The sequence below is a fragment of the Portunus trituberculatus genome, chromosome 19, assembly GCF_017591435.1.
Source record: "Portunus trituberculatus isolate SZX2019 chromosome 19, ASM1759143v1, whole genome shotgun sequence".
Taxonomy (NCBI): domain Eukaryota; kingdom Metazoa; phylum Arthropoda; class Malacostraca; order Decapoda; family Portunidae; genus Portunus; species Portunus trituberculatus.
Genome location: NC_059273.1, coordinates 4,602,501 through 4,623,301, shown reverse-complemented (window position 1 = coordinate 4,623,301; position 20,801 = coordinate 4,602,501). Strand labels below are relative to the sequence as shown.

General features: G+C 37.8%; 2 protein-coding genes across 2 annotated transcripts in view; both read right to left on the bottom strand.

Annotated features, from left to right (window-relative positions):
* Positions 1-215: 215 nt before the first annotated feature.
* On the bottom strand, positions 216-13,560 carry LOC123506202 (HBS1-like protein). The gene is made up of 15 exons (XM_045258128.1): positions 13,443-13,560; positions 12,431-12,508; positions 11,943-12,049; positions 11,217-11,291; positions 10,256-10,499; positions 9,067-9,279; positions 8,556-8,721; positions 7,412-7,550; positions 6,476-6,582; positions 5,151-5,380; positions 4,344-4,577; positions 3,714-3,887; positions 3,190-3,389; positions 2,141-2,386; positions 216-1,578 (listed from the first exon to the last, which is right to left on the bottom strand). Exons 1-15 carry the CDS (start codon positions 13,483-13,485, stop codon positions 1,567-1,569), a joined length of 2,268 nt encoding a protein of 755 aa, XP_045114063.1. The 5' UTR covers positions 13,486-13,560; the 3' UTR covers positions 216-1,566.
* Positions 13,561-20,169: 6,609 nt separating this feature from the next.
* Positions 20,170-20,801, bottom strand: part of LOC123506006 — a 12,917-nt gene continuing 12,285 nt past the window's right edge. Inside the window, 1 exon segment of the mRNA XM_045257814.1 lies at positions 20,170-20,801. This exon segment is cut by the window's right edge and continues 526 nt beyond it. Within this exon segment, the coding sequence (XP_045113749.1) occupies positions 20,576-20,801 (226 nt within the window). The 3' untranslated portion in view covers positions 20,170-20,575.

Sequence of the window (20,801 nt, the reverse complement as noted above, 5' to 3'; positions counted from 1 at the left end):
ATTCTTTTTAAAGTCTAAGAAAAATTATGAAATGCGAGGGAAAGTCACCCCCTCCCCCCCACCACAATACATAAGAGGCCTTTGAAAAGATCTGACAAAAGCACAGCGTTTTATAATCTCATTTTTTATACTGCAGATGCCAGAGGACAAAGTGACAAACACAACCAGCTATTTGCAGATGCCAAAGGATCGGTAAGTGGCAGGAAAACAACTTCTAGGTAACAAAATTATTATTGGCTGTTCCTGAATACAATTTGTTAGCGTCATACAATTTAAGTTAACAAAACAATACAATAACAATAAAGCAAAAAAATAAAACCCATTGTATTCATGAAGCCATACATAAAAAAGTATTCATTTGCTTCCCCAAAGTCATACAGTGAAAAAACAAAACAAAAAGTAAAGTAAAGATGTCATAGATACCCACACATTCCCAAATATATCTTATTATTTCTTTTGCGTCATTAATTGTAAATGCAACAGTCCAGAAAATAAACAAACCCTTGTAACAAAAATAGAACAGACGAAAGCATAGGAGTCAGTCTTGCAACACTTATAACACTTATAGATTTTAATATGCTACATGCTATGCCCTGTTATCTTCTTTCTCCTCTTTATCTTTTCACTTCTTTTTCTCTCCCTAAAGTTACAATAATTATTTTGAGAAAATTGAAAGTAGTAATTCTCTCTCTATTTTGTTGCACATTAATTAATTATTATATGATACTTCCTCTCTCTCTCTAACTCTTTTCTTTTCTCAGTAAATTTGTACTCATTCTTTGTCTTCTAAATGCACAATATAGTTTTCAGGTAAAATTTTAAATATTTTCTCTCTTTCAAGTTTATAATAGTTTTCTGGCTAAATACTAAATATGCACTTTCTCTCACTGCCACCTCCTTTCTTCTAAGTTCACAACACCTTTCTGTCTACACTAGAATACAGTAAACCTTTGATACACTGAGCATTGAATATACCTAAGACTTGAAGCCTACCAGACAAGCGTGGCATTTAATACACTCTTGAACTGTCCCAAGAGGCAAAAATTACAACCATCTTAAAACAGCACAGTAATTTTCAATCAATGCGGCAGAAAGATGGCAAAATTAGAACACCGCTTTTATCTACATTATGCCAAATAAGTCCTTTAGGTAAACCGTTTGTAATGTCATGGAATTGAATACATCTTAGGATAGAGTATTATGTAGTAGTTTTATGCGACTATGAATGTGAATGTTGTGTGCATGAATGAGTGATGCTGTCTGGTATGTAATAGTTTCCCCTTTATTATGTTATCAAGGGTTACTGTTATTATGCTGTATCTACCTGTACCTTGCTGGTGAAATATGATAAATACAATAAATATATTTTTTAATAACAAGGTAACGTGTACATAATTAATTATATGACAATCATAGTAATTACATTACTAAATAATGATGGAGTTTAACCAAATTAAGGTGAGTAGATTGACTGATTGACTGACCATCTGACTGACTGGCTGGTTGGTTGGCTGCCTGGTTAACACACTCACTGACTGTGTAAGTGGTCTTTTCCAGTTATTTCTCTCAGTCCAAGATCTGCAAAGAATACATATCCATAATTCAAAACAGCAAAGCAAGAGCATAAGAAAACAAGGGAAGCTACAAGAAGCCATGTAATCGTATATGTGGCAGTCCCTGTATGACACTACTTATTTCCACTTAGCATCCCTGTACTTAGATTTGTATAGTCCTCTCTACCTCTATCAGATTCACTCTTTTATCTATGCCTCTGTAAAGAATATAAAATAATACTTTTACAGTGGGCTTAATACAATATCATACAGATATGTATAGGATATAGATAAGTGATGGCTGTACAGTAAATACACTGAAGATGAAGTAAGACAAGCAGAAAAAAAAAAAATGCAGAAGGGAGAAGAAATAAATAGTATAGGTGTAGATAAATTAAGAAAATGGAGCAAGAAAAGAAGAATAAACAAAATAAGGAAATAAGAAGAAATAAAGGAGACATATGAATTAAAAAACAAACAAATCACCACACCAGCAAGAATATCAAGGATACACAGTTTAAAGGAAACTAAACGAGACCAAAACAACAAACAAAAAACTGATCGACACTGGATATTGCACCACAAACCTTTGTCACAAGACCGGCAGCTATCGTCGTCCCTCCCGTCCTCAACATGAACCTTCCCATCTCCCTGAAGTCACGGAACAGCTCAAGGCAAAGAGGTCGAGAGAACTCCAACTCAACCATCCCAGCCGAGTTCTTTGGGAGCGCACGAGGCCGAGACTTCAGCGTTTGTCCTGTGGTTTTGTGCAGCTGGGAGACTAACTTTCTGATGGTGGCTGGCTCTGTGACTGACTGATAATGGAAGTCCAGCTGTGTGTGGGAGTGGAGGTTAGGTTAGTGTGTGTGTGTTTGTGAGGGTTCTTGTGTTTTCTCTAAACTGCTGTTATGTTGTGAGTGTAGCCGCTTTCTTGGTATGTGTTTTGGGGTTATTGTGTTCACTTTAGGTTGCTGAAATATTGTACGTGTTAGTCAATTGTTATGGTGTCAGCAGCTTAGGGTTGGTGTACCGTGGTATGAGTCTGTGAAGTATGATTTTTAAGTGCAGTGACATCTTCTGTCTTAATAAATTGTTGTAGTGTATGTTTACTGTATTCATAAAATGTTGTGGTGCAAGTTTACTGTATAATCTGACTGTTGTAACATCTCAAATACTTTTATAACACAGTACAGTACAATTCACCAAAAATACAAACCAAGAATGACAAAACGAGTGGCAGATAAAAAATAAATCCACACAAAATATTTCCATATCTGCCTCTTCCCTTCTGACATACCTAAACAAAACTAACAAAACATAACCTAACTTCAATAAACACAAACACATGGGTAACACTCACCTGTACAGTTAACAACATAATACACACCAGATAAACAAATACATCCACACAGAGCACTTCCTGACCTATTCTTTTCCTTCTGACACCTAAAGCAACACAAAACCATTCATACACATCTAGATAAACACACATAGGTAGACACACTCAATACATACCAGGTAAACACATAAACCCACACAGAACACTTCCTGACCTATCCCTTCCCTTCAGACACCTAAACAAACACAAAACCAACAAAACACAGCTAGATAAACACACACAGGTAGACAAACTCACCTGGGCACCTTTGATCAAAGGAACCACAATATTAAAGACCACAATTCTAGCTTGGACTTTCGTGGCGAGTGGGATAGGGGAGGTCGGATCACAGAGGAAGTCCCCAATATGCAGGGCAGCTGGGTCAACGCCACTTATGGTTAAGGTAATGTGGTCCCCAGCAAATGCCACATTGTCTGCCTGCGTGTCTATCTGTATGTCTGTTGAGAGAGAGAGAGAGAGAGAGAGAGAGAGAGAGAGAGAGAGAGAGAGAGAGAGAGAGAGAGAGAGAGAGAGAGAGAGAGAGAGAGAGAGAGAGAGAGAGAGAGAGAGAGAGAGAGAGAGAGAGAGAGAGAGAGAGAGAGAGAGAGAGAGAGAGAGAGAGAGAGAGAGAGAGAGAGAGAGAGAGAGAGAGAGAGAGAGAGAGAGAGATTGTCGATTAATTAATTATTAATGATTTGGCATCACATAAGGGAAATATAAGATTTACAGCATATATTGGCATGCACACATGCACACACACGCACACACACACACGTACATACTTTTCAAATTCACCACATCTCCTTGTGGCATGAGCAGCAGTCTGTCGTTTGGCTGAAGGTAGCCTGTATCCAGCCTGCCCGACACACACATGTTTGACCCCTGGCCCTTGTACACATCACAGATACACATCCTCACTGGCTTCTCAATCCCACGCTCAGGAATCTTAAGCGTGTCTGTAAGTACAGGCATGGAGATTAACACTGTATGTCTGTGTATATAAAGAAAAGCATGAAATTATACACATACCATTCAGAAAGAGGTTGTAATGTATTTAAAGGTGTTGCAATGCATTTACAAGGCATCTGTGTTTGTTAGAGGCTATTTACATTTGTATATTAAACGTGCTGTATGTTGGAATATGAAAAAAGTAACATGATAATAAAAAAGCAAAAAAGAGGAAAGACCATGACAAAAAAGATAAAAAGAAAATAAAAATTATAATAGAGATAGAAAAAGTGAGGAGAGAATATGGAGAAAAATATAAAAATTTCAACAGGAGATAACAAAGAGAGAAAAAAATACACAAGGAGCAGAAGGAAGAAGGAAAGAAATGGAATAAGGAAAAAATAGGAAGAGACAAACACATCTCTCCCAATCTCCTTCATTCTCACCTTCCCTTACAAACTCACCAATAGCTTCCAGTAGAGTTGGCCCACTGTACCAGGCAGAGAGTGGTTCACCAGGAGTCCTCTTCACCAGGTTCTCTCCACTCAAGCCCGAACAAGGGACATATGTTACATCAATGTCCTTGTATCCAACCCCCTTGAGGAACTGTCTCAGGCTGTGTCGAACCTCCTTCATCCTCTCCTCACTCCAGTCCACCGTGTCCAGCTTGTTGATTGCCACTACCAGCTGTGATACTCCTAAAGGTGTTAAGGAATGTTAGAATTAGTCAAAAGGGATGTTTGGTAGGTGTTTAAAGGGCGTTGCAATGTTTTCACAGTGCTTCAGGTTTTTTGAGTGATTTAAAGGGTGTTTGTTTGTCTTAAAAAGTGTTAAGGGTGTTTCAAAAGATGTTAGACTACTATGAGGCATATCTGTGTTTTAAAAGTTGTTGTAATGAGTTTAAAGGGCGTTTGTGTGCGTTTAAAAAGGTCTATGTGTGTTAAAGGATGTTGCTTTAAAGATGTTCATGGGTTTTAAAGTGTTTGTGCATTTCAAAGATATCTATGTGTTTGAAAAGATGTTTTTGTGAATTATTAAAGAATGTTTAATGTTTTATAGGGTTTTACACAGTGGTCAATGGGTTTTTAGGTGTTTTTGGTATTTGTGTATCTCAATTTGTTTGATTGAGTTATTGATATATGTCCATTTAATTAAAGATGTTGGAATGTATGTAAAGGAAGCCTAAATGTTTAACGTTTTCTAGTCTCTTAAAATAATCGTAATACATGTGTAAAGATTCAGAATACATACAAACACAGACCACAATGTACCTAAAGACCTGACCAGCAGTGCATGTTCTCTGGTCTGGCCGCCACTCTCAAACCCGGCCTCAAACTCCCCCGTTGAGGCATCCACCACCAGCACGGCTGCATCTGCCCTAGCCGCGCCTGTGATCATGTTGGGGATGAAGTCTCGGTGACCTGGCGCATCCAGCAGTGTCACGGTCCTGTGGCCTGTTGAGAACACACGCTGTGCCACATCCACTGTCACACCGCGGGACCTGTGTGCATGGAAGAGGTTATTATTTATTTATCTATTTATTTATTTATTATTATTATTATTATTATTTTATTTATTTATTTATTTTTTTTTTTTTGTAATATGGAAAATCTGGTCAAGGGCAACAAAACCAATTGAACAAAGAAGCCAACTGAGATGCCAGTTCCTAAAAAGAGTCAAGAGTTAGGCAAAAGAATGAGGTGTTTTTTGTTGTTTTGGTGGTGAATAAGTGTAGTTAGTTTGTGTAAATCATTATCATTATCATTATTGTTATTATTATCATTAGAGCAGTTATTAAATTTACATGGTTTGATTGCTGTGTTTTTATTTTTCCTGTTGTTTTTTGTGCTGGATAATTATCCTAATTAGTGTGAATTATCATGAAAATTACTATTTTACATTTAGATTAACTACAACTATTCTTTTCACTATTATTACATAATATATATAACTCTTAAAAAACACACTTATAAACACAAGGAGAGGAGGAACAAGAACAACACCATAAACCAAAATTAATCAACAGTACACAAACAATTAAACAAAATGAAGCAAAACAAATCAAAACAATCCCTTCCCAAAACCCCAACATAGCACCACACACACACACACACACACACACACACACACACACACACACACACACACACACACACACACAGAAATAAAGGATCCTCCCTATGAAAAAAGACTGAAGGAATGGAACTACCAACTTTGAAGGATTGACAGGAAAGAGGAAACCTAATAATGATGTATGATTTAGAAAATCGTATGGAAAAGATAGGTAGACAAGACCTGGTATCACTGACAGAGGATGGAGATAGACGAACAAGAGAACATTCCAAGAGGATCATGAAAAGTCAGTGTCTGAGGAACATAAGATGGTGGACATCTGGAATGGATTGAGTGAACAGATTGCAGCAGCAGAAAGTGAGCACAAATTTAAGGAAAAGTTGGATAAATGTAAATATGGAGACAGGTCACTATGAGTCCATCTCAAACCCTGTAATATACAAGTAGGTAAATACAACTAGGTAAACTAGGTAAATACACGCACGAAACACACACATATAGACAGACAGATGCACACACTCACCTCTCCTCCTCAGTGTCGTCCAACACCCACGCATACATAAAGGACTGTTTGCCCATCTTGCGACTCTCCTGCTCATACTTATGCATTGTTCGCTGTGCCACAGTGCCCTGGAGAAAGACAGGATATTGCAAGAAAAAGGGTAAGAAATATTTCAACAACAGATGATAAAAAGCAAAAAAATAAGGAGAATATGGCAGGAAAAAAAGGAGAGGTCATGACAGGAAGTAGCTAAAAAAGAAAAATAATAAATAAATAAAAAAAATAAAAAAATAATAATAATAATAATAAATAAAAAAAATAAATAACTATAAAAGGACAAAAAATAATAAATAAGAATAGAATGTGTCAGGGAAAAAGAGAACGGATATGACAGGAAAAAGGAAAATATAACAATAGAAGATAATAATAAGCAACAAATGAGAGAATATTAAAAGAAATAAGAAAAGGTACATGAAAGGTAAATATATATATATATATATATATATATATATATATATATATATATATATATATATATATATATATATATATATATATAACAATAGAAAATAATAAAAGGGGAAAATGGAGAAAATAAAAAAGGAAAAGGTAAAAATGAACAAATGATAATAAAGATGATAAAAAGAGGAGGGACTGTGACAGGAAAATAAATAACAGGAGATAATAGTGAAAAAAAAAAATAAATAATATACACACAGAGAAGTAGGGAAAAAAAGAGATTAAAAATGAAAAAGGAGTGAGAAATAAATACAGAACTGCAATGGCAAAGATACAAAAAAGGATCCAATCAAAAGTTATGGTCCACAAGAGACAGTAAAACAGCCACACACACACACACACACACACACACACACACACACACACACACACAACCCACCCCATACACACCAACACCTCCACTACAGCTACTTCACCAATCCACCACCTAATACCTACCCTGAGATAAAGTACATGTCCCATCAGAGTGGACTTTCCAGCATCCACATGTCCCACCACCACCAGATTGAGAAGACTCTGCTCTCCTCCACGCCGACTCTTGTACTCTGCCACCACATCCACTGGCTTGTCACGGATCCTGGAACAGAGGGAGACAGTCAGTGAGGGAATGTGTGTCTGTGGAATTGAATGAAGGAGAGAGGGAGTATTAGAAGAAATAAGATGAAGGGAGGAACTGATTAAGCAGGAGTGAGAAAGTGTATTAGGAACAGAAGACTGGAAAAGAGGAAGGTACAGGGAGGAAAAATGCAGTGAGTGAGGGAAGGTGTGCTTGTGGAATTGAGTGAGTGAGAGTGTGTTAAGACAGAAGAAATAAGATGAGGAAAGGAGGAATAAATTAAGTGTGCGAGGAAGTGTATTAAGAAAGAAAGACCGGAATAGACAAGATACCAGGAGGAGAATTCAGCAAGTGAGAGAATAGGTCCTAGTGCAATTGAGTGAGAGTGAGTGTTAGGAGAGAAAGAATATGATGATGAAGGGAGGAATTAATCAATTAGGAATGAGGAAGTGAATTGGGAATAGAAGACCAGAAAAGAATAAGAAACAGAGAGGCAAATTCAGTAAGTGTGGAAATGTATGCTTGTGGAATTGTGTAAGTGAGTGACTGTTAGGAGAGAAGGAATAAGATGATAATTATGAGTGAGGAAGTGTATAAGGAAAGCAAGACTGAAATAGATGAAATATACAGGAAGGAGTTTTGACAGAGTAAGGGAAAGAGGAAGTGTATTATGAAAGGACTGAAAAGAGGAAGACAAGGAAGAAATGAGAGAGAGAGAGAGAGAGAGAGAGAGAGAGAGAGAGAGAGAGAGAGAGAGAGAGAGAGAGAGAGAGAGAGAGAGAGAGTGCATTAGGTAAAGGAGAGGAAAATAAATAAAAGAGGAAGAGAAAAAATGTGTAAAAGATTAGAGTGTGTGTGAATATGTCTGTCTGATAGCATATTTGATTAAGAATACAATCATTACTCACTCTCTCTCTCTCTCTTTCTCTCTCATTTTCTTACAATTCTTTGGCTTTACTTTCTTTATCTTTCAAACAAACCACACAACTATATTTCTCTCTCTCTCTCTCTCTCTCTCTCTCTCACTTAGGAAGGGCCTTTGCAGCAGGAGTGGTGGTGGTGGTGGTGGTGGTAGAGTTGGTTGGCCCATCTCTCTCCTGATTGACTGGCTGGACGGGAGTGCTGGATCGAGACCTCTTATTGGCTGGCTCTGGTTCTGTGCTTAATGCTGATTGGCCAGCTTCTCCATTCCCTGTAAAGTGATGGGTTGTTATTCAATTAGTCATTTATTGTTTTTTTTTTTTTTTTTTTTTTATAGTTGTGTATTTGTTTATCTATTCACTTGCTGCTTTGTTTCAAGCATAGGCATAGACATATACATACATACATACATACATACATACATACATACATACATACACACACACACACACACACACACACACACACACAAAGGAAGACAAGTAGTATTAGTAAAATAATAAAAATAACCATAAGAAAAAGACAAAAAAATAGCTAAATATAACTTTTTACACACACACACACACACACACACACACACACACACACACACTTAACCTAACCTAACCTAACTTACCATCTCTGTCCACCACATCAAAGCCCCTGACAACTTTGGGTGCCCCTGCTGACCCCTGGCTCACAATGACAGGGGTGGCAGCAGCAGCAGCAGCAGCAACGGGGGCAGGGGAGGTATCCATGTGCGTGGGGAGTCCATGTGTGTGTGTGTGCGTGTGACTGTTGTGTGTGAGTGTGAGCTGCCTTAAGTCCTCTGTGGGGGGTTTGGTGGGATCTGTGTATGGAGAGAGACAAAGAGGTTACACATTATACATAACAGATTATTTTTAAGATAATTTAAATCACTTCTATTCCTAACCCAAACATAAAAAACACATATACAAGAAAATATGTTAAAATACACATACATTCCTAACCAAACACATATGTGTACACACACAATAAATACAAAACAAAACACTTCCATTTCAAACCAAACACACACACATACACACACACACTGGGTAGTGTAGTGGCTAGCACACTCGGCTCACAACCGACAAGGCCTGGGTTCGAGTCCTGGGAGCAGTGAGACAAATGGGCAAGCCTCTTTGTAGCCCCTGTTCACCTAGCAGCAAATAGGTATGGGATGTAAGTCGAGGGGTTGTGGTCTCAGTCCTACCCAAAGATCGGTCTATGAGCTCTGAGCTCGCTCTGTAATGGGGAAGGTTGGCTGGGTGACCAGCAGGCAACTGTGGTGAATTACACACACACATACACACATGCACACACGGCCGGTAGCTCAGTGGTTAGAGCGCTGGCTTCACAAGCCAGAGGACCGGGGTTCGATTCCCCGGCCGGGTGGAAATATTTGGGTGTGTCTCCTTTCACGTGTAGCCCCTGTTCACCTAGCAGTGAGTAGGTACGGGATGTAAATCGAGGAGTTGTGACCTTGTTGTCCCGGTGTGTGCCTGGTCTCAGGCCTATCCGAAGATCGGAAATAATGAGCTCTGAGCTTGTTCCGTAGGGTAACGTTTGGCTTTCTCGTCAGAGACTGCAGCAGATCAAACAGTGAACACACACACACACACACACACACACACACACACACACACACACACACACAGACACACACCACACATCTATTCCTAACTAAACACAAAACACACACACACACACACACACACAAATACACATACACACACACACACAAAAAGAAACTTAACCAAACACACAAAACAACCCCAAAAATACACAACAAAAACACACACCTCTATTTCTGACTCTCTTCTCCCTCTGTGGCAGTGACTGTGGACTAACACCTGAGCCACTGCCACCACCAGCAGCAGCAGCAGAGGAAGCAGCCTGCCCCCCAGAGGAGCTACGGTTCAGAAGGGCATTCAGAGTCGTCTCCAGGTGGAAATTGTTGCTTATAACAGTGTGCATTAGTTCTCCCTCACTGTACTGGTCACCAAGTATATTTCTCAGCTCGTCAAGGATAGAGGCGAGTCTGACCTGAAAAAGGGTAGGTAAGGGTTAGTATCAGAAATAGTAGTGGTAGTTGTAAAGATACACTGAGGAGGGATTGGTGAGGTTTAGTATCAGTAATAGTGGTAGTAAAGATACATTGAATAATCTTCCATTGATATTCCTAAGCTTGTCAAGGAAAGAGGAAAGTCTGACCTGAGGAGGGATAGGTAAGGGTTAGCATCAGTAATAATAGTGGTAGTAGTTGTAGTAAAGATGCATTAAATAACCTTCTAAGTACATTCTTCAGATTGTCGAAAAAATTAGGCAAGTTTGATTTGTGGGGGAGGAATGGATATTGGTCACATTTGCAGGATACAGTAATAGTGGTAGTGATAGTGGTAATACTTCTCCAACATTGCATAATATATTCTGGCTGTATTCACCAGGAACCAGCAATTCACTAGGACTTATTTTCTTTTTACTTTTTCGTAGTGCTTTGTCAAGAGACCTCTAACATAAAGTAGTAGTAGTAGTAGTAGTAGTAGTAGTAGTAGTATTGAAGAATGCTATGACAGTTATGATACAACAAACAAGAACAAGAGCAAAAGAAATAATAAACATATCAACAGTAGTAAAAGCAGTAACAACAGTAGTAACAGGAGCAATAATAATAGTAGTAAGAACATAAGTAACAGCAATACAAACAGTAATAATGAACAATACTGTCTTTTCCCCAACAACCAGGATAACAAGCATAACTACCTCATCCTCAGGAGAAAGAGGTGGCTTCTCGTAACTGGAGGAAGAATCATGTCTGCTGCGGTCCTGTGCGTCATTCTGAGAGAGAGAGAGAGAGAGAGAGAGAGAGAGAGAGAGAGAGAGAGAGAGAGAGAGAGAGAGAGAGAGAGAGAGAGAGAGAATATTAGTAATAAAAATTAATCTGCTATACATTTATATCATCACTGCACCTATTATGACTTCCAAAACAGAAATCTTTGGGTAGAATTCCCTGCAGTGTAGCCCCTGTTCATCTGGCAGTGATTAGATATCCAGTGTAAGACATGAGTTGTAATCTGCACTAGGTATGAGAAACAAACTCTGAATAGTAAAATACACACAGGTGACCTGACAAACTGGCAACCACAGTATCAAACTATAAGATACTTCCTAACATTTTAAATGTATACTTAGGATGTAATATGCATGTTAGTATACAAGTACAAGTAATATGTGGATTCCCAGCAGGAACTATAGAATTCCTGCCTACTTCTGTATTCCCATCTTCCTGTGACCTGAACTCATTGAAGAGGGAGGTTTCAAAGCATTCTTTAGGTTAACTCTCATGATCTGTTTAGGAACTGCCATTTCAGTGGGCCTTTTATTTAATCTTTTTAGTTGTCCTTGGCCAGTTTCCCCTAGTACATAAAAATAAAACCCTGCAAGATTAATAAACTGAATATCATTTTCATTATAACACAAAAGGCCAACCTTCAGTCCATCAAAAGTCTCTTCCTCCTCCTTGATGTCTGCACCAGTTGGGAAGTACAGACCAAATCCATGTGTGTTGTCTCTGCTTTGACTATACAAATATTGCTCTGGAGAGGAAAAGAAAGGAAGAAAGGATGATTATAAAAACACACGTATACACTTTTCTTCTTTGCTATATTACTGGGAATGGCTAATGAGAAAAATCTAGGAAAATTACAAAAAAATTATGAAAACAACTAAATGTGTCAATATCATTCTATAAAGGATCAATAAAAAAAAAAGATCAGTAGATAAAATTGACAGAGCTAAGAAAAATAGTAAATGCTTGCAAAAATATGCCAAGAATAACAAGAGAAAGATAGAGATAAGAATTAGAGACAAGTGGTGAAAGAAACTGTAAAGATGAGATAGGAAGAAGAGCAAAAAAATATGTTAACTAAAGAAAGTTCAATGGAAAAAAAGTACAAATGAGAGAGAGAGAAACTCACCCAGGCTGGGAGACACGCCGTAGTCACTGTCATCAACTGAGTGTCCATAAATATTGTCATCACACGCCTCATCATACTCTGTAGGGAAAACAGTGGCATGAGAGAGAGAGAGAGAGAGAGAGAGAGAGAGAGAGAGAGAGAGAGAGAGAGAGAGAGAGAGAGAGAGAGAGAGAGAGAGAGAGAGAGAGAGAGAGAGAGAGAGAGAGAGAGAGAGAGAGAGAGAGAGAGAGAGAGAGAGAGAGAGAATCATGAAATAAAACACAAATCTGAAAAAGATAAAAACTAGCTTAAACAAACACACACACAAACATACACCTGTCATACATATACCACAAAGAAATGCAACTCTAACTATCAGAGAGAGAGAGAGAGAGAGAGAGAGAGAGAGAGAGAGAGAGAGAGAGAGAGAGAGAGAGAGCTGTCATCAAACTAAACACACTGACACACACACACACGTCATAATAATAATAAAAAAATAAATAAAAAATGCAGTTTAACACAATGTATCTAACTCCAATGCCAAACCGGAAACTAACACACGAACACACGCACAACCGAATAAAACGGTCATTTATTGTAAACACTGATGGTTTATTTACAGGCTGAGTATGACGTGACCGCCACATGGTGTAACTATTAGGAATGGTGTAAGTGGTGTGGTGTACAACTGGAAGGTGACCAGAAGCGCCTCAGGTCTATTGTGCTCCACTGCAATAAAACTGTCGTAGGGAAATATAACGGTTGGAAAATAAAAAAAAAAAAATAAATAAATAACATTGAATATATAAAAGCTAAAAACATCAAAACGAAACAAAAACACAGGCACAAAAAATAAAGAAAATATACACTACACGGATGAAATTCGTGAGAACACGAGACAATGATGGTAATGACTAAATAAATATATAAATAAATAAATAGCATCGCACCAGCACCAGCACCATCACCATATTTCCCCGTCTCCCAACAATAATCCACTAATTTCCCCCACATACCTTACTCCTTCACTCACCTTCGTCATAATCTAGGTTCCTCACGTCTCTGTGCCGCGACATTGTGGTGGAAAATGTGAAAATATTCGTGAACTAAAGGAAATCAGCTGCACCGCGCCATGTTGTTTTGGTCACTACGAGCCTATCCTGTATATTTATCATTATTACCTTTATTTTCAAGATTTTTTGTTGTCATACTGTTGTAATATTTTAATTATATAATATTTTACAACTTAATTTTATTGTTGTTGTAATATTTTGTTACTAAGAGCCTAAATTTATTGTTGATTATGGTAAAGTAAAAAGGATTCACCGTAACGTAAACTAAGCTGAGATACGATTCAAAGTAGAAGTTCCAGAATCCTGCAGCTCGGTCTATGGCATACTTCACACACTCCAATACCCCATACCCGTCCCATCCTCTCCCATTCATAGCCATACACCGTGCCATCCCTCATACCACCTTTCTTGCATCAGGGTCTCTTTCTCTACCTAAATATATCACTACATACTATTATTCTGTTCCATCTTATTCTTCTATTCACTCAGTCTCACATGTCCCACTACTCATACTTCTTTCCTTTCATCTATGCATAATTTCTTTCTTTCGTTTCTTTTCTTCCTTTAATTTACTCGTTCATTCATTCTTTGTTTTTTTTTCTGCTAATCTTTTATTCTTTTCAGTTCTTTTCATATATCAATTCAGATTTTCTTTCTTTTTATATTATTATATTATTATTTACTATTTTTATTGACATTATATGTTTTCTCAATAAATCTCTAATGAATCATTTGCGTTATCTCTCTCTCTCTCTCTCTCTCTCTCTCTCTCTCTCTCTCTCTCTCTCATTTGGCACTATGTCCTGTCCCAGGCACTTTCTTTATCCCTCCACTCTTCCTCTTCCTCTCCTATACTTTGTTTCCATCAGGTGATCGTAGAACACACATTTTTGTTATTGTTTTGGCTCGCATGTAAACTGGAATAGTAAGAAACACACTTAAAAACCCCGTGTAACTTTCGAGTAAAAACTAAAACCATTAAAACCGCCTTGAAAGCCCGCGTCCAAAGTGTTTCAGAACACACACACACACACACACACACACACACACACACACACACACACACACACATGCCTAAAAATATCTCACAATACCTAGAAAAACACTGTATTCCATGTTAGATATAGGTGAAGAGAGCCAGTGTAACACACACACACACACACACACACACACACACACACACACACACTATACTGTAAATGTTGCAGGTCACAACAACAGACACCGGCAAGATGGAGTGCTTTCACACTCACTGATGCCCAAAATAGCCAGAGACAGGTGGAGACGTGTTCACACACACACACACACACACACACACACACACACACAAAAAAAAAAAAAAAAAAAAAAAAAAGGATAATGAACCCAAGCTTTTTTACAAGTATATAAATGGTAAGATGAAAAATAAGGAAGCAACAGCAAAAATAGCTGAAGGAGGGAAGACATACCAAACAACAGAGGATATGAGTGAAATAATGAATGAGAGTTTCAAGACTGTTTTCACTGAAGAAGATGATTATACAGAGCCAAGTAGGACAATGCATTGTCAAGGCTTGCAATAAATCATAGTGCACAAAGAAGAAATTGGAAACTACTAGAAAATTTGGATGTCAGAAAAGCGGTGGGGTCGGATTGTGTGTTAGACTGGGTACTAAAGAAATGTATAGATCAGTTGTTAGAACCAGCTTGGGAAATGGTTACAAGCTCATTAAAGGAAGGGAGAGTACCACTGGAATGGAAGAGGGCTAACATAATCCCAATATTCAAAAGAGAAAAGTCAACTGAGCCATTAAATTACAGACCGGTGTCACTTACAAGTGTTGTGGACAAAATATGTGAAATTTTTATCAAAGAAAAATGGGTTAAATATTTGGAAGAAAAACGAGTTATATCGAACAAACAATTTGTGTTCTGGACAGGAAAATCATGTGTGTAGAATTTAAGTTTTTACTCAAGAGTAATGGAAGGACTGGAGAGCAGAGATGGATAGGTGGACACTGTACCTGGACATAAAAAGGGCTTTTAATACGGTCCCTCATAACATACTACTTTGGAAATTGGCGAACATAGAAGGACTGAGAGGAATAATATTAGATTGGATAAGAGATAACTTGACAGACAGAGAGATGAGAACCGTGATCAGGGATACATACTCATCCTGGAATAAAGTATCAAATGGAGTGCCGCAAAGGTTAGTGTTAGCCCCCATTGTGTTCCAGGTATATGTAAACTACATACAGTATGGAGTGACCAGCTATATAAATTTATTTGTTGATGATACAAAATTGTTAAGAATAATTAAGACCCGAGAAGACTGTTTGCTACTACAGGAAGATATAGACAAAATTTATGAGTGGAATAAGAAGTGGAAGTTAGAATTCAATGCCAAGAAATGCCACGTAATGGAATTAGGAAATAGTAATAGAAGACCAGTATGAAACTATTTAATGAGAGAGGAACAAATAATGAAGACTAAAGAGGAAATCACTAGATATTAAGCAAAATATTGACGAACTGGGGTGTTCGAAAAGAGGCACTAGCCTGGGGCAATGATGATTCACCACCTGGTCTGTGGTCATCAGAGAGAACGGGAACGGGGGTGACTCGGCTAAATTACGTAAATAATTTGATTTAAAAAAATTACTTTTAGAAAAAACAAAGCCACAGCCAAAAGCATGACATTTTATGACGTGATAAATATTCAAACTAATTTTGAAAATATCAAAATATCTCCAGCTTAACTAGTTTAAAAAAAATGTCTAAATGAATTACATTAAAAGTATAAAATATTTTCAACAATAACTTTCCTAAAACGTCTTGGAAAGTGAAGCTATTTTCACTTGGCGAGTATTTTACCCGTTTCACGGAGTCTGAGCTATCTTTTAAGGTATTCTACAGAGAGTTAGACCGAGAAGAAGAAAGGTTAGCAAATAAAATAAAGAAAAATAAGACTTTTGTTCAACAACACCAAACACCATTTCAAAGTCCACACATTTCTTTCAACAAATTGATTTCACACTTAAAATAGCATAGACGATTCTTTGATACCATAAAGACTCACTTATAACTTCAAATAGAAAAGCTCGAAACGGGAAATTGAAATTTTTGACCGTTAAAAAAACTTTAACATACGCCATAAAACACCACTAAACGCTACATATTTATCCAATACAGGCACGAAAAACACTTCAAACACAACGAAACATTTATAAAAAACATAAAAAACATACCATGGAAGCGTAATATTACCGTTAGGAAATATTTGAAAAAAGTATTTGACCCCGTAGGCTGCCGGGGGAAGGGTGATGGCTGGAAGACCGCGGGGGTAGGCGACCCGGAGGCAATACCGTCTTTATCATCTCATCAATCCCAAATTAAGCCATATAAGGAACTTTCAAATATGGGATATGAAATGGTAAACTGGTGGCTACATTCTGACACGTGGTTGGCTTACGGTAAGTGAAGGAAGCAAATATTAGCTGTTAATACTGACGTCTTGCTTTTATAATGATCGTTATACTATTACCTTTTAATATTTGCGTGCTGTTTTAACTCTAATATGTAAAGGAAACCTAAAAATAAGTGAATGGCCTTATAAATACCTTTAATTGATGAAGATAAGGCAGTGTGGAGGGTTGTGGCGAAGGCTTGCACTGCTTGTCTTGCCGCTTAGTGCTTGGTGTTTAATTGGTGGTTGGTGCTGTTTGAAAACTGTCACTTCACTTCACTGTGTGTGTGTGTGTGTGTGTGTGTGTGTGTGTGTGTGTGTGTGTGTGTGTGTGTGTGTGTGTGTGTGTGTGTACATGTTCTTGATGTGTGTGGGGTGTTTTGAGTGTGTTTACGAGTGTTTTCGGTATATAAAAAATTTTCCTGAGTGTTATTTCTGTGTGTGGGTGTGTATGGGTCAGTATAGCCCACCGTTACCACCACTGTTACCACCACCGCCACCACCACTGTTACCACCACCGCCGCCACAAGGCTACTGCCGTTTTAACCAGTAGCAGAAGGTATGTCTGTAAAGACACTACGTTTGTATGTCTATGATAACTATCTATTACTAAATCTATCATCAATGAGATACTATACTTGTAAAGATATCACATAATGATTTACTGGTTATTGTCAAAGCAGTATATATTAAATTGTATCTAGTTGTACAGCGAGTGTTGGCAGCTCCTGCGGGACAAGAAACGAGGTGCTTAAAAGGCAGACTATTTAATTTTTCTCAGATTTCTTGATAGACTGATGATTTACCTGACTGAGACCAATTCAATCAGAGAGTTGTGATTTATGTGTATATATTTATTTTGTACTGTAAATATTTCAACAGTATTATGTATGTAAATAAAACTATGAAATCTTGCGTGATGTGATGTGAATGTTTTCCCTCTTCATGTATATATGTGCTATACGTAGTGATGCTACGTAGCCACCCTGAGTGCTTGTGAGTTAACCCTCCTTCCCCCATGCCCTGACAAAGGACATAGATAGGAGTAGGATCCCTGTGTGAATGAAGCGTGTATGAGAACCTGAGTGTGTATAATGTTTATATTTAAAAATTAACATGAAAAAAAAACAAATAAAAATAAATAAACAAATAAAAAAAATAATGTTTATTGAAATCCAACAAAGTTTAAATCTTAAAAGAATAAATAAATCAATGAAAAAACAACCTAATACCCATGCTAGGGTGATAAAAAAAAAAAAAAACACGTCATAAGAGCTAAGGCAGTCGAACTGAGAGGGACCCGCGACCGTCACTCTCATGATAAAAAAAAAAAAAAAAAAAAAAAATTGCCTACACACAATTCATTATTTGCTGATTATACAGTAACTTTTTATATTGAATCAAAGTAATTTTTTTTTCAGGCACCAAGGATTTTTCTAGAACATTGTGTTAAACGTGTATATATCGAGATAATACCTAAATTTGCTGTATTAGATAAAAATATTTATCACATTCAAATCTACTAAAACAATGGCATCGAAGCGAAATAGGACAGCTCAAGGATGTATATTATCAAAGGAATCCTGTGTGAGATAAGAGTGTATCATTAGCTGAACCATGCATCCATTTACATTTACGGTCATTCAGTATCCATCACAGATTATAAGTCTTTTAGGTCCGGAAGTCAGTACTTTTGTATTCTAAAATCATCCCAGCCAGTAATCTTGATGAATCCTTGGACGCTACACCCTTCCCTGGTAACCATCATGCAATGCGCTGGGGATTCAGACTCTGGCATTCACTAGCCGTGCTCTACTGATTCCCCCGAGAAAACGATTCCGGAGCCGGTTCCGTGGGCTGATGCATACTAGAGTTTCGGAACCGCCAGCCCGCCTGGTATTCATCAAACAGCACTCTGTCGGTTCCGAAACTCTGGTATTCGGTATTCACCAGCCGCACTCTACCGATTCCACGCGGAACCGGTTCCGGAACCGATTCCTTTAATACTTGAGTTTACGGTTCCTGTCCACCACTACTAGTGACTGGCGATGAGGCGGAGTCAGTAAATCAGCGAACTGTTGGTGCAAGTGGCGCCGCTGCGCTGCCTGGATCAGCCTATCAAAGGTGGAGAATAAACAAGCTTATTATGTATTTGAAAAAGAAAGATTGTGATTAGAGTAATATTGATGCTGCTGCATAGGTAGTGCAACCTTTCCTCTACGTGTATCATATAGTAACAGTAATAACATAAGTATATAAGTATAAAGCAATGTGAATCCAGCTGGTTCCCTATACTTTTAACTCACCGGCAAAGTACAATTGTTGGGAACATGCGCATTAACTATTAGATGTCATTTTGGTTCTATAACGGCATATTACTGTACGCTTGTTTCTTTTTATTGTAACAACCATTAAACAATAATAACCAGCGTACGTGTCTGCCTGCCTTTTCTTCGATTTAGAAAGAAAGAAAAAAAGTGGCACTTTATGATTACTTTTGTTCAACTGATAACATCAATAACAGGCCTACAAGACCAGTCATTCACTTCTAAATTGCATAAACTTCAAGGAATGAGTGATTAAGCTGCCGCAGTCTCTGTGAGCCGGCACACTTCCTTGGGCACCGCGCCTGGCAACCCCGCTGGTCTATTTTTCATGTTGTCAGAAAAAAGAAAAATGCTTGTCTGTTTGTACTGAAGGCTAATGAAAAGTATGCTTTTTTTACCTTTGTATTACGTATCATTACTATATAAAACAGAGCGACCTTGAGTGAGACAACCAACCACTGATATATATATATATATATATATATATATATATATATATATATATATATATATATATATATATATATATATATATATATATATATATATATATATATATATATATATATATATATATATAGCTTTACCTACTTTGTATATTTAACAAATTACATACATCTGTTATTAATCTTTAATTCATTTTATAACTGAGAATTGTAATGAAAGTTTATTGCAATCCATTTTATCTCCTTGAATAAGATAATAAGACGAACTCTGTATGGAGTAAGATCACGGACCTGTGCATCACACCAAAGCAGCTCTGTGGCACTGAACCTGCGGGTGTTTGTTTAGTTTTTTTTTTTTAATGTTAGAGGGGAAAGTTGGTCAATGGCAACACAAAGAGTGAAATCTAAAAAAAAAAAAAAAAAAAAAAAGGCAGACGTACCTTACAGTATAAAGTAAACGAATGAATTGAAAACAAGCTTTACTTCCTGCAGAATATCTATTACATGTTTAGAATTATCTAATACATCTACCAATAAGACTTACATTAGACTAGATGGTACAGTAAATATCGCTTGCATATATTCTTAGTGTGGTGCCAATGACTTGAATTGTAACCCGACGAAGGAACTGAGCTTCAGTTCGAGAGACTTGTCTGCAATACTGCAAAGGGTATAGTACAGACGTCAACCCGACCGTAGGAAATGTTTGAATCTCACCGGAACGCTTAATGCAGGGCTGGAGGGAAACAGAATGCACTAACCTTGTTATCACATGAAGGTGTTCATATTATGGCATGTGGGGTTTGGCGTTAGTTTTTGAACGGATATGTGATTTGTAGGAAGCCAGGCTCGACCACTACCCGGAAAGCATTTTAGCGGGGCAGCACCACCTCCCTCTTGCTGGGTCTTAGTCGCGGGGCGGAGCGCTGTTGCACCTCAACCGGCGCTGCTGCCTGGCAAGGGCGATATATGTTCCCCTGCAGGATATAGCATCGCTTTATCACCTCCTGTAAGTCAGTGTAGTGCTTCACGGGAGGCACAACGTGGCGGGTCATGAAGGTCGAGTGAGAGAGAAGCTGCGGCAAGGTGTTGGCTGTG